This window comes from Wolffia australiana, chromosome 1 (genome assembly GCF_029677425.1).
Source record: "Wolffia australiana isolate 7733 chromosome 1, ASM2967742v1".
Lineage (NCBI taxonomy): Eukaryota > Viridiplantae > Streptophyta > Magnoliopsida > Alismatales > Araceae > Wolffia > Wolffia australiana.
This window is the reverse complement of record NC_135835.1, coordinates 8,436,118-8,450,062: the sequence shown is the minus strand read 5'-3', so window position 1 is coordinate 8,450,062 and position 13,945 is coordinate 8,436,118. Positions and strand designations below refer to the sequence as shown.

The 13,945-nt window shown below is 44.2% G+C and overlaps 3 protein-coding genes and 1 non-coding gene across 4 annotated transcripts; 2 read left to right on the top strand and 2 right to left on the bottom strand.

The window, feature by feature from the left end:
- Positions 1–1,465: 1,465 nt before the first annotated feature.
- Positions 1,466–1,538, bottom strand: TRNAA-AGC (transfer RNA alanine (anticodon AGC)). The gene has a single exon. It is a non-coding gene; the product is annotated as a tRNA-Ala (tRNA).
- Positions 1,539–1,652: 114 nt separating this feature from the next.
- On the top strand, positions 1,653–3,105 carry LOC144704679 (early nodulin-like protein 13). Its single transcript, XM_078577185.1, has 2 exons — positions 1,653–1,886; positions 2,677–3,105. Exons 1-2 carry the CDS (start codon positions 1,718–1,720, stop codon positions 3,006–3,008), a joined length of 501 nt encoding a protein of 166 aa, XP_078433311.1. The 5' UTR covers positions 1,653–1,717; the 3' UTR covers positions 3,009–3,105.
- A 2,124-nt stretch (positions 3,106–5,229) lies between these two features.
- MGT2 (magnesium transporter 2) lies at positions 5,230–9,572 on the bottom strand. Its single transcript, XM_078577164.1, has 5 exons — positions 8,952–9,572; positions 7,424–7,552; positions 7,015–7,350; positions 6,173–6,220; positions 5,230–5,550 (listed from the first exon to the last, which is right to left on the bottom strand). The coding sequence occupies exons 1-5, from the start codon at positions 9,510–9,512 to the stop codon at positions 5,320–5,322; spliced, it is 1,305 nt and encodes a 434-aa protein (XP_078433290.1). The 5' UTR covers positions 9,513–9,572; the 3' UTR covers positions 5,230–5,319.
- A 253-nt stretch (positions 9,573–9,825) lies between these two features.
- On the top strand, positions 9,826–11,103 carry LOC144704672 (small ribosomal subunit protein eS7-like). The gene is made up of 5 exons (XM_078577175.1): positions 9,826–9,986; positions 10,073–10,146; positions 10,238–10,361; positions 10,468–10,650; positions 10,800–11,103. The coding sequence occupies exons 1-5, from the start codon at positions 9,912–9,914 to the stop codon at positions 10,917–10,919; spliced, it is 576 nt and encodes a 191-aa protein (XP_078433301.1). The 5' UTR covers positions 9,826–9,911; the 3' UTR covers positions 10,920–11,103.
- The last annotated feature ends 2,842 nt before the right edge of the window (positions 11,104–13,945 follow it).

Genomic DNA, 13,945 nt, shown 5'->3' with positions numbered 1-13,945 from the left:
CCATCACACGTGACAGCGGCGCTGTCCGGTGACGGGGATGTGATGGGGATGCTGAAAACCATGACGGTGAGGCGAACGTGACAGATTTTTCTGAAATCCTAGGACGTGTGACGGGGCATTACGTCCCTGACGTGCTGTTCTCTAATTGAGAGATGTCCAACCCATTGTACCTCCTAGATGGCATCCATTCCATCTGTCTCTCATCTTGCCAAAATCCACCTGGGCTAGGGATGGGAAAAAAGTTTCGTTCGTTCGTTCGCGAACGTACAAACGAACACGGGCACCAACAGAAAAAGTCCCATCCAAATGCTGTTCATTCCTCGACAAACAACGTATTTCCCATCCCTTGTAAAAGTCTATCCTTGCGTTGAGATGAAGATGTTGAGAATAGAGAAAGAGGAGATGTAAGAGAAGAGTAAGGAGAGAGGAGAAAGACAGGACAAGAGGATAAAGATCACTTCTTATTCCCCCACACTTTTCATCTTTAACATTGGGTTTGTATTTATATAGATGTATCGTACTAAAAATATAGAAGGTTTGTCGTAACGATTTGAAGATCGAACGGTTTAGACCGTTTGATCTGTTTTAAACATAGCCGTTATAACTAGTATAACGGCTATGGAGCGAACGATCTAGACTGCTCACTCGGTTTCAAATCGTATACGTAATAATGGCTGAGGATCGAACGGTTTAGACTGTTCGATCTGTTTTAACTCAATAACGGTAATGTCCGATTTTACCGTCTGATATTTTCTTCCTATCTATCTTTAATCCTAAGTATCTTTGTTCCTATCTATCTTTAATCCTGATCTATGTTTGAACCTATATGTTTCCTATTTGTCTAATCTCTAACGAGTATAGGATATATGGATTATTACTATCTAATCTTGATTAAGCTTCCTACTACGCTGATGGCGAAATTCCTCCGTCTTCATTCCTAACCTCAGCATTCTTATCCCTAAGATGACGACCATTCCAGCCTTCTCCCCCCAATAGGAACTTGCAGGATTGTATCAAGTGCAAAGAGATCATTTTCTTCAGCTCCGGTCTCACTGAATCTGATTGGTGCAGGGAAACATAGTTTTACCCTATTTCTTTGCTTAAGTTGGAAAAAAAAACATGTACTTGTCTTTGTGTCTAGTGAAGAAAGTTCAGAAGTGATCTCTGCGCAAGAAAAAAAATGGGTCCCGGACACTTGGGTTGACATTCTTGCAGCGCAGATTGTGTCACTTGAGAAACCCAAGTAGATAAAATTACTCTTGAACTGGATATATTTGAATGATTTATGGTCTGAGTAAAAAAGATTAATCTTTTCTGCTCCGATTAAATGCACGAATATTCTGCTGGTGCTGGGAAACTTATTTTTACTTTCCTCTCGTTTCTTAAGTACGAGGGTAATAAAAAAAATTCTGAGAAAATTATCCGTGTCTCTCTCTTCCTTGAAAAAATAGAATTGAAACTTATATGGAGATGCGGGGTATCGATCCCCGTACCTCTCGCATGCTAAGCGAGCGCTCTACCATCTGAGCTACATCCCCGGATGAAATTTTGTCGTACGAATTTTTTATTATTTAAATTACTACAACGCCTAGTTCCCAACGGCTAGTTCATCTTCTTCCTCCTGCTATAAAATAGAGACAAACTCGACCACTATCGCGACCAAATTACACATCCCTCGACAGACGACAGCTCAAGTTTGATCTCTCATCGGCCTCGAATGGCAACTCCGGTCGCCTCTTCTCTCTTCGTCTTCCTCTCTCTCCTCTCCACCCTCGCCGCCGCCACCGATTTACTCGTCGGCGGCGCCGCCAGCGCCTGGACGACCTCCCCACAGCTCCTCAATCGCTGGGCCGAATCCAAGCGATTCCAAGTCGGCGATTCCCTCGGTAACTCCAAACCCATCTCTCTCTCTCTATCTATCGATCTATCTCTCTCCCTATCACCCACCTATCTCTCTCTCTATCTATCGATCTATCTCTCTCCCTATCACCCACCTATCTCTCTCTCTACCTATCGATCTATCTCTCTCCCTATCACCCACCTATCTCTCTCTCTACCTATCGATCTATCTCTCTCCCTATCACCCACCTATCTCTCTCTCTACCTATCGATCTATCTATCCATCTCTCCCTATAACCCATCTATCCATCTTTCTCACTCTCGATCTATGGATCGAGCTCTCTGTCACCCAATGAACCATCTTTCTCACTCTCTATCTATGGATCTAGCTCTCTGCCACCCAACGATCCATCTTTCTTTCTCTCTATCTTCCGATCAATCTATCCATCTATATCTCTCTATAACCCATCTATCCATCTTTTCTTTCTCTCTATCTATCGATCTATTTCTGTAACCCATCTATCCATTTCTCTCTCTCTCTCTATCGATCTATATTTATCTCTGTCACCCACCTACCTCTCTCTATCTATCTCTCTATCACCCATCTATCCATCTCTCTCTCTCTATCACCCTCTATCCGTCTTTCTCTCTATCGATCTATATCTCTCTCCATCACCCACCTATCTTTCTCTGTCTATCGAACTATCTGTCTCTCTATCACCCATCTACCATTTCTCTCTCTCGCTATCACCCGTCTATCCATTTTTCTCTCTATCACCCATCTCTCTCTATCTGATCTGATCTGATCTCTAACTATCCAAGTTGGGTTGGGCGCAGTGTGGAAGGAAGGATCAGTGCTGGAGGTGAGTCGAGAAGGGTACGTGGCCTGCAACCGTAGCAGGCCGCTGGAGGAGCTGGCCGGGGGCGGCACGGTGAAGCTGGCTCGGTCCGGTCCGCACTACTTCATCGCCGGAGAGGAGGGAGCCTGCGAGAAGGGCGTCAAGCTCGTCGTCGTCGTCATGGCCGAGCGGTCGCGCCGCGCCGCCCCCGCTTCGCCGCCGGCCGAAGCGCCCGTTCCCATGCTCGCCGCCGCCCCCTTCTCCGCCGCGCCCGTTTCATTCACTGTTTTTGCTCTCGTCTTCTTCGCAGCTCTCTCTCTGCGCCTTTGATACGCTCTCTTTTTTTTCTTTTTTTGGTTAATAGCACGGTACATCCCAAACCACGTCCAAAATCTGCGAGTTAACCTAATTTTTTTTTGGCACTGTATATCCCAAACTCGCTAAGTCCACGTTGCCTTATCCCTGTGATGACGTGGAATCCATCGTGCCTGCCAGGTGGATCTCCGGCCAGATTTTGACCTGTCGGAACCCACCTGGCGGCCACGTTGGATTCCACGTCATTACGGGGATATGTTGACCTGCCAAGGGTTTTCTGATAAGAGAGAGAGAGAAGGAGAGAGATAGGCGTGCTAGAGAGAGAGAGAATGAGAGAGAGAAAGGTTCTAGAGAGAGAAAGAGAGGTGTTCTAGAGAGAACAGCGGCATTCGAAGCAAGGTAGAGTGAAAGATAATCTCCGTCGTAGAGTGGAGGAAAATCTCTCCCTCCCCTCTCCCCTCCCTCTCTCTCTCTCTTGAACCCTTGATAAATCTCACTCTCTTTCTCTCTCTCCCCCCCTCTCACTCTCTTTCTCTCTTTCCCTCACTCTCCCTCGCGATTTGATTCAGTCGGTTCTCTCTAGAACGCCTCTCTCTCTCTATAGAACACCTCTCTCTCTAGAACACCTCTCTTTTTCTCCCTAGAACCTCTCTCTCTCCTTCTCTCTCTCTCTAGCACGCCTCTCTCTCTAGCATGCCTCTCTCTCTCTCTATCTCTAGAATGCATCTCTCTCTCTTATTGGAAAACCCTTGGCGAGGTCGACATATCCCCGTTATGCCGTGGAATCCAGCGTGGCTGCAAGGTGGGTTCCGCCAGGTCAAAATCTGGCTGGAGATCCACCTGGCAGCCACGATGGATTCCACATCATCACGGGGATATGTCGTCGTCGACTTAGTGAGTTTGGGATATACCATGCCAAAAAAAAGTTTAGGTTAACTCGCAGATTTTGGACATGGTTTGGGATGTACTGTGCTATTAACCCTTTTTAAAACATTTTTTTTGGAATCCCATGATAGGATTCCCAACCCACGTGGGGGCATTATCGTCATTTTAATATGTTGCCCTTCTTTCTAAGTTGCCTTTAAATAGCACAGCCCTCCTTGGAGGAGGGCAGACGGGAATTTGGATATGAAGTGCATTGGTTTTCCTTCCCCATTCGTCTCTCCGACATCTACAGGCCCTCTCCCTCCGCGATCCCCGTCCTCGTGATCGCCTCTACCTCACCGCATCTTCAGGCGGTTCATCCTCGGCCGATCCCTATCTCCTCAGCTCGGCCTCCTCTCCTACCCTTCCCGTTCCACCTCTCTACCCCGGGAATTCCCTTCTCGTCTCACCCTCTTCCACCCTCAGATACGGACCTCGACCAAGGTCCTTATCATCCCGCTGGTGTGTTTCCATGACGAGTAAGATGACTTGAATCGTGTTCTAGTGTTCATCTCCATGATGTCATTTTAATTTTTTTTAATCCAAGAAGTAATTTTTTTCTTATCTGGCGATATTATCTCTCTTTTATTGAGATAATAAAAGATGACATTCTCTCGCAAATGTCGCCATTCAAAACTCATAGCAATTTTCAAATGGAGTGCTTGTACCTAAGTGATGGCCTACCTTGGGATGGGGGAGGATAAATGGAAGAGGGCCTCAATCAAAGGTATTGCAAATAATGAACAAAGTGGCTTCCAGAAGTTTCTCCATTCCGAAGGATCCAAACCTTCCTCTTCGGAGCTCCAAGGTAACGAAGTGAACATCCATGTCTTTTTTGTTCTACTAGCTAGGTAACGAAGTTACACATGTCCGTTTCGTTATTACAACCTTCTTTCTTTATGTCAAAGACCAGAAGCTACGCGCAAAATATCATTTTTTCTCGGTTGTTCTTAACAGCGATGGCTATTTTCTTTCTTTCTTTATCCCATATTTTTTATAACCCCACCAAACTTTTTCCACAAATGGGGTTACGGCAGGATACAATGATATTTATTTCATTTAATTGAGAATCGCATGGCTATTTTCTTCAAAATATGATGGCATACTTATTATCCCCATGAATTATTGTTCCAGTGTCCCTCCCTCACTCTCTCTCTCTAACCTCAAAGAAATGAGGTTGATACGATTAGAGACTCGGATCCTTCATGACTAGTTATTTTTTGATTTTGCACAACCCGACGGATGTTTTTCCACGATAATTAAGTTTTTACACCTTAATAATTCATTTTGTTCATAAGACAAACATGATAGATTGGAAAAAATAAAATGGATTAAATTTTTCCATAAATTGCAAGCTCGTGTGAAGATACATGCAGTGGGAAAGAATCTCCACCAGACCAATTCAGAGGGGCATCAGTCGCCTGTACTTGAAGAACCAGAGAAACGCGCAGAAGATCACGACACCGCAGATGGTGGTGGTGATCAGAACCCACTCGAAGGCGCCTGGCTCGTCAAAGAATTTGATGGGGAAGTTCATGCCGAAGACGCCAGCCACCACCCCAAAGATAGCCACAACGAATGTGGCTGTCGTGAGCAAGAGCTCAAACTGGATGAGCTGGTTCCTCACGTTGTCCTGCAAGTCAATCACACATTTTGACAAAAGTCAACCAGAATTTCGTTAGAGAGAATGGAATTATTTTCTGAAGAGGAAGAGAGACGAACTGACAGCATACAGAAACAGTTTTTTAATAGATAGAGACAGATGAACGAAAGACAAAAGTAAATAGAGTTCTTCCTGAACAAATAACAAGATTAAACAGAGTTTTTTTCTGAAGATATACATTTAGAAACAACATAAAGGTTTTTATCAAGGAAAAAGAGAGAGTGAGATGGACAAACAACGCAAGGAAACAGAGAATTCCAATGGGGAAGATAGATGAACATGCAACATATAGAAGCAGAGTTTTTCAATGAAGCGAGAGAACGAACGACATTTAGAAACAGAGTTGTTTCGGCAGACACAGGTGAAGAAACAACATAAAGAAACAGAGTTCTTTTTTGAATAGAATTTAAGAAACAACATAATGAAACATTGTTTTTATGTGGGGAGGGAGATGAAAAACAGCATAAAGAAAGAGAGATTCTTTTCTGAAGAGAGACATGTGAAGAAACAACATAAAGAACCTGAAGAAACATCATAAAGAACATGCATCATTATTTGAACAATAAATGGGAAGCAAGGCGAGAATACTCACCAGCTGGATGTTGATGAAGTCCTCAGTGTCATCAATATACTCCTTGAGCTGAGGAGAGACAATGGTTAGAGAAGAGAGAGAGAGAGAGAGAGAGAGAGAGAGAGGATAAAAGAGAGAGGGAGAGAGTATAGAAAAGAGAGAGGATATCAGAGAAGAGAGAGAGAGAGAGAGGATTGAAGAGAGAGAAAGAGAGAGAGAGAGAGAGGATAAAAGAGAGAGGGAGAGAGTATAGAAAAGAGAGAGAGGATATCAGAGAAGAGAGAGAGGGAGAGAGAGGATTGAAGAGAGAGAAAGAGATAGAAAGAGAGAAGAGAGAGAAGAGAGAGAAAGAGAGAGGATAGAAGAGAGAGAAAGAGAGAGGATAGAAGAGAGAGAAAGAGAGAGGATAGAAGAGAGAGAGAGGGAGAGAGGATGGAAAAGAGAGAAAGAGAGGGAGAGAGGACGGAAAAGAGAGAAAAAGGAGAGAGAGGAGAGAGAGAGGATGGAAAAGAGAGAACGAGAGGGAGAGAGGAAGGAAAAGAGAGAAAAAGGAGAGAGAGAGAGAGAATGGAAAAGAGAGAAAGAGAGGGAGAAAGAGGATAAAAAAGAGAGAAAAAGAGAGGATAGAAAAGAGAGAAAAAGAGAGAGAGGATAGAAAAGAGAGAAAGAGATAGGGTGGAAAAGAGAGAAAGAGAGGGAGAGAAGATGGAAAAAAGAGAAAAAGGAGAGAGAGGATAGAGGAGAGAGAGAGGGGGGGGAGGATAGAAAAGAGAGAGAGAGAGAGAAAGAGGGTAGAAAAGATAGAGACAAGGGGGAGAGAGAGATGGAGAGAGAGGATAGAAAAGAGAGAGAGAGACACGAACCGAGGTCAATTTGTTCAGAGTACTATCAATGACAACAAAATAAGCCTCCAACAACATCTCCAGCTCCACAATGTGCTCCTCGTCATTGCTCTCAGAACTCTTCACGCTTTCTTGCCTGCTCCTGGCCATGCTCAGAGTCTTCTCAAGCCTCCTCGACTCCGGCGGAGATGAGACAGGAGAGACTGGGGCAGAGACAGATTGGCCAGCTCCACCTGAGAATGGGTGATGCGATAATTCACTGTAGAACGATGCTTCCATTCTCCTCTTCTTCTCTGTAAGATACATCTCTGCCATGTCACCATCATCATCCATCAGCTGCTCTATCTCATCCCTTACCTATGACCAAAAAATTGGAGGGTCAAGGTTGCAGATGCAAGATCAATAATGCAGAGGGTGACATTTCTGACACCTTCTGGACCCTACGGGTCAGCGCAACGAGCCTGCTCTTCAGCCGGCGTACTCTTTCGAGATTCAGCGTGCTAATCTTCGAAGTTAGTTCATCCAGAAGAGGGTATGCTTCAATCTCCAACTCTGCAGCCTGATAATTAAAATTAAGGTCACATGAAATGGTAATTTTTTTTATTTCAAGTATTGAGATTATTTACTACAGGCCTGTGTAATATTTGAGGATCATGATGAAAATAAATCATCATCGTCATCCAAAACCTGTCATCTTCATCCTTTACAGACAAATGATGATGACGATGATGATTTCTTCACGTCTCTCATCATATGAGTGAGGTTAACAGAGGGAGAGTGACTAGAGGCGATGATGAGACAAATCGTAGCCGTGATTGTACCTACAGATGAGAGACAATGATGATGACGCTCCCGTCATTTTGGGAAAACACAAGGCCTGTGCAAACTTCTCCTCCCTCAGGGGAAGGCTACAAGTATTTAAAGGGAACTACACAAACGCCACATGACAAAGAGTACGAGAATGGGGATTGTAGCAGAATACTGACAAAATCCGGCAACCTGTGTAGTTGACTGATATACCAAACTTTTTACTGATCGAGTACACTGACTGAGAGTATGTGCAACAGACCTATGAGAGGAGACAATTTTTACAATACTCACTGTAGTCCAATGCGAGGAGACAAATTTAAATAAGCTTAATAGTCACGCGAAAATAACAAGATCATGGCAGCGAGAAGAACATGTTAAGTTAGCCAGGGGATTCTACTAATGGATAGATGGAGGAAAAAAAGGCACAAGAAAAAGAGTCCAGAAAGACGTAGAAATAGGGTAAGTCCAATGGGCTAACTGGTGAGAGAGAATTACTCATTGGTGTATTAAAAATATGGTGTCAATAAGACTTCTACGTAAATGTTAGTTGGGTTGAACCGGTCAGAAAGATGATTGGCCAACTATCGCCAAGGAAGTCTCAATGCACTAGAGTCCAGCAATTCCTACCCAAGAAAGAAAAAAATGAATGACGAATGAAGTATATGTCAAAAATTGGTTTAGATTTTCATCCAATCAGTACCAGATAGAATAAGCGACACATCTACGCACAATGAATCAATGATTGACAACAATTCTACAGGAAATTCGACCCCTTGTACATATACATGAAAAGGGTGATTTCACTTTTTACTGGAGAAGAGTAAGATTTCGTCCTAAATTTTCGTGCTAAATTTGAAATTAATTTATAACGGAGAAACATCCAAAAACTAATCATCCGAAAGCCTACAGTTATAGAGCCTACAGTTAATCATCCTGCATTTATAAATAACATAACGCGAGATGGGAAGCGACGGTTGGCAAGACAAATCAATCATAGGGAGGGTTTAAGCTTTTCATTTATTCATGAATTGAAGTGGTCTACAAAGCCCAATTTTCATCTGCTAGGGAAAACTCCACCTTCATTCACGCGCAATAAAACGTCCAATGATCGATTTTTTAAAACGAAAATTAGCGGATAAGGCGCAAACCTGGCCGTCAAGAAACGTGCAAGCCGCCTCAAGCGCCACCTCCAACGCGCGAAACTCAAACGGAAGATAATCAGGCGACGTCGCGCCGCCGAAGGCATCCACGGGAGGCACAGCGAGCCTTCTCTGAAGCTCCACGACATACTGAAGCACGTAACTATCAAGAGAGTTGAGAAGAAAGACCTCATCGGCGGTGATGATGCACCTAATCTGCTCCAGATTGACGACGATCGCCTTCTCGCGGCCGAGAATAGAGGACGGATAAACAAAGAGAGGATCCAGAAGCCGAAGATCTCGCGCGGGGAGATCGCATCGCCTCATCATGGTGAATTTGTCGACCTCCATGACTTGCGAGCTGCCGGTAGCGGCGTCGACTCGGATCCAAGACCGGAGGCCTTGCCCGCGCTTCTTCAACCCGAGAAAATCCATTCCGTGGAACAACGGCCGGCGGCCGGCGGCGGCGGAGCCGGCGGAGGTAGCGGCGACGGAGCTTTGTCTGCCTTTAATGGCGGCCGATGACGTCGACGACTTGGCCGGGAGAAGACGATCTCGATCTTCCGCCATGAGAGCGCGACGAAGCGAAGAAAGGGAAGACCACACAAGCGAGAATAGCAGCTGAAGAACACCCCCTTCTCTAAATAGCCTTTCTATTTTCCAGCCACGTACCCCCCTCATTTAAGCCTCGTCCACGGGCTGAAATGATACAGAACCGGACGGAACGAAACAGAACGGGACGGAATGAAGACGGACGGGACGGAGACGGAAGGAACGGGTTTACAGGCCCGTGTGGTAGTGTTTGGCCCAGAAAAGGTAGTCCAATAAGGGGAGGCCCAAATAGGGTTAGCGCTTTGCGTATTTCTTTGTATTTTCCATTAGCGCCGCGTCTCTTCCTCCTCCCCCATCTCTCCCGCCTCTCTCTCGGCGAAGTGGCAACGAGGACGGCGAGATCCTGAATAGATCGCCATGTTCACCGCGGGGAAGAAAATCCTGAAGGATAAGGGCGCCGAGCCTTCTGAGTTTGAAGAAGTTGTCGCTCAGGTCGATTTTCAACCCCCCCCCCCCGTTCAGTCGTTTGATCTTTTCCCCCTTTTTTTTGCGTTTCTTCTTATCTGCTCATGATTCAGGCGCTCTTCGATCTGGAGAACTCCAACAGCGAACTGAAGAGCGAGCTTAAGGATCTCTTTATCAACTCCGCGCTGTGCGTTAAAGTTCAATTTTTTTTTATTTGTAACCCTAATTTCTAGTTTTTTTTTTCGGTTAAGCCTAACTAGAACAATTTTGCATCTCAGTCAAGTTGATGTCGCCGGTGGGAAGAAGGCAGTTGTGATTCATGTTCCCTTCAGACTGAGGAAGGCCTTCCGCAAGATTCATGTCAGACTAGTGAGGGAACTGGAGAAGAAGTTCAGTGGCAAGGTGGTCAATCGTCCGAGGAAATTGAAATTATTTCCCTTTGATGTGTTCATCGTATAATGGTTAATTAATTGCTCATTTTCTTTATCTTTGATGATTAACGATGTAGGATGTTATTCTGATTGCATCGAGGAGAATTCTGAGGCCGCCGAAGAAAGGCTCGGCGGTCCAGCGCCCGCGCAACCGTACTTTGACTGCAGTTCATGACGCAATTCTTGAAGATGTTGTGTACCCTGCAGAGATCGTGGGTAAGCGTGTGAGATATCATCTCGATGGCTCCAAGATCACGAAGGTTAGAATTGAAGACAACCATTTTTTTCAATTTTGATACATAGTGTAGAGATCTGGCATTCCCTTCACGATTGACTGTTTGATTTTCGTATTGGATGTATGAAATTCCTTTATGGAATTAAAGAAGTTTTTTTAAAAAATTTGGATCAGGTCTTTCTTGATCCTAAGGAGAAGAACAACACCGAGTACAAGGTGGACACATTCGGAGCTGTCTACCGCAAACTTGCCGGCAAGGATGTAGTCTTCGAGTACCCAATCACTGAGGCCTAAGTAAGTGAGTACAAGCCTTAGTCTTTCTTCTCTGCCTTCTTTTTTCTTTCTCTCTGAGACTTGTTCTTCGGACCTGGGCTTTTGATGCTTTTGCCTATTCTCCCCTTCCCCGCGTAGATTTTTGTGCACAAGACATGAGGCGACTTTCGTGAATTATTACCATAGATTTTTTTGGACGCATGCATATCATCTAAGTTAATTAAGTTTTTTAGAAGTATCATCCTAATAGTTATTTCCCGGCGTTCAAATAACATAAACTTACTCTCTGTCTCATCGAAACTTCCCAAGTAGGTGTCAGTAATGACAGCCGAGATACTGTTTCAAGCTTGAATATTTGTGAACTCTTGAGGAATTATCATGATGATTATATCTCTCTTTTGAGGGAGGACGAGATGGTGAACATTGCTTACATTGCTTATAGTTTCTTCTCCTATTCTTCGTCAATTCCAAACATCAGAGCATTTCTTTTCTACCCTGGTTTGTGACAAGAAACCATACTGTCACCTATATATTATTGCCTGATGTATATTGGTGTACATCGTTGATAGGTATCGAATGGAATGAATATATAATGCTAGTGGTTTTGTTGATTCAACTCACTCTGATTAGATATTTTGCCGTGATGAATAGACCACGGCATGATTTGTTGCCGACCAATCGGACAAACCGTTTAAATAGTCAATGTCTCGATTATCAATCCAAGTGTGTATAAATCCTCCATTCATATGTTCTTAGAGGCCGCCAAGAGTGGAAGAGAGGTTGGGTAGGAGAATGTGGGTAAATACTAAATAACTTATATTTTCTATGAAATGTCATTTTCATCATCCAGAATGGTGATGATGACGAAATATTGACTGATAATGGTCGAGACTACAGTTGAATCCTATGAGCAAATGGTTGCCAAGTTCCGTCTAGGGATCAAAGTTTGACCTAAGGTTTTATTCGATAGGAAGTCAACACCATCTGAATTGATCGAATCTCTTGATCAGACAATGGAATTGTTTAAAATCAAGCTAGAGATTCATAGTCCGATGTCACAGTGTCGATGGCGACGGTAACATATCCAAAGACGTCTTTGGGGCCTCGAGCGGTGCTGCGCCATCATAGGGAGCAAGAGAACAAGATATTTGAGAGATTGAGAGCAATGGAGAGTGAGAGAACAAGAGATTGAGAGATAGAGAGTGAGAGAACAAGTGATTTGAGATATTGAGAGCAATAGTGAATGAGAGAACAATAGATTGAGATATTGAGAGATTGAGAGATAACGAGAGATTGAGATATTGAGATTGTGAAATTGAGAGAATGAGAGATTGAGAGAGATGAAGGGAGGTAGAGACTGAAAATGAGAGGAAGGATGAGAGATCGAGAGAGTGAGAATGTGAGAATGAATGAGAGAGTGAGGGATTTAGAGATGAGAGCAGAGTGAGGGATTTAGAGATGAGAGCAGAGTGAGAGGGAAATATACACAACGAAAAAATGATGAGAGATTAAGAGAAATGATGATACATTGAGAGAAAGAAATGTTGGGTTTTGTGCCTTGGTCAACCATGGAAAACATGGTTTTCATGATGCAGAAACACGAATCGATTCTCAATCTATCTAAGAAATCAATACATCATATGTACCTTGGGGGGAACTTGTTCTACACATGACTTTCCCACTCTGATATTGTTCTAAAACCGTTCATGCGTCTAGCCTCTAGAATTATCCGCGTGATCACTTGGCGCTTAAATCTCCATCTCTTCTTCTTCAACTCTCCTTGAAAATGTTGAAGATCTTCTCACCATGAAGACACTCTCCTTGGTGGAGTGGAGAAGAGAGTAGAGAGGCGAAAGGGGGGCTCTCAATTGGGGTTTGGCAAGCGTCATCCGTCACGTCATATGTCACTGTGACAGATGACGTGACAGTGACGGTGATGGTTTTACGGGTACGTGACGGTGACGGTTGACGAAGGGGGCGTGACCGGGACATGATGGTGATGTGCTGCCCAGGACACGTGACGTGACAGAATGGTCGTCACGGATGACGGCCGTGACGTTATTTCTAAATACATTTTAAAATATTATTTTTAAACATTTTGATTTTCTGCCGTTTTGCATGTAAGTCCATGTTTTTTTCGTGCTTGCAAACCGATGCCACCTATAAATAATAGGAGATATATCCCTTAAATTTTCTGCCCTCTAAATTTTCCATAATAAAAATAATAGGGAATTTAACAATTATAGCACTAACCGTACTATCCTATTTTCTTGATATATTGATGAGAGAGAGCAAACAAACCGCAAATAGAGAGAGAGAGGGCCATAAACACATAGAGTTTGTGGGAGAGAGAGATAGAAAGAGATAGCGAGAGGGAGAGCAAGTGAGACAGAAAGAGAGATAGGAGGAACAGAGAGCAAGACAGATAAACATAGAGAGAGGGAGGCATAAAGGGCGAACCAGAGAAAAGAGAAAAAATGTCACAAAGAGAGAGAGAGAAGGGAAAAGACTGTCCAAGAGAGCTAGAGAGGTGTATGAGAGGGAGATGAACAGAGAGAAAGAGCGAGGGAGAAAGAAGAAAGACTGATCGACTTAGGGTTTTTTCACGTCACCAGTGACGGTGACACCGTCATGGTGACGTGGACATGATGGGACACCTAAGGGGGGACGCATGATGGAACGTGATAGTGATGCTGGACGTCGTCAAGACGTTGTCTGGTCGTCACCGAGGGCAGTGGCTCGGTATCGAATAAGGATCTCTATCGGACAACGACGTGAAGTGTCATCCGATAAAAATGACGAGTAGGTAAAATAAATGACGGGCTAATAAAAATCCTACGTGTAGTACGTGCGAGTGCCGATATGCGGTTGTGCCGTTCCAGAGATCCGACGGGGTCGCCTAGGGTATGGTCAACCAGACCAACCGAACCTCGCTTGAGAGGGTCGAGGACAACTATGTCGCCGAACGGGAATATCCCGCTTAGATGCTCACACTCGTCAGGCTCGCCCGACTCGTACCAGCCAGGTAAGACTCTCACAGAATTCGT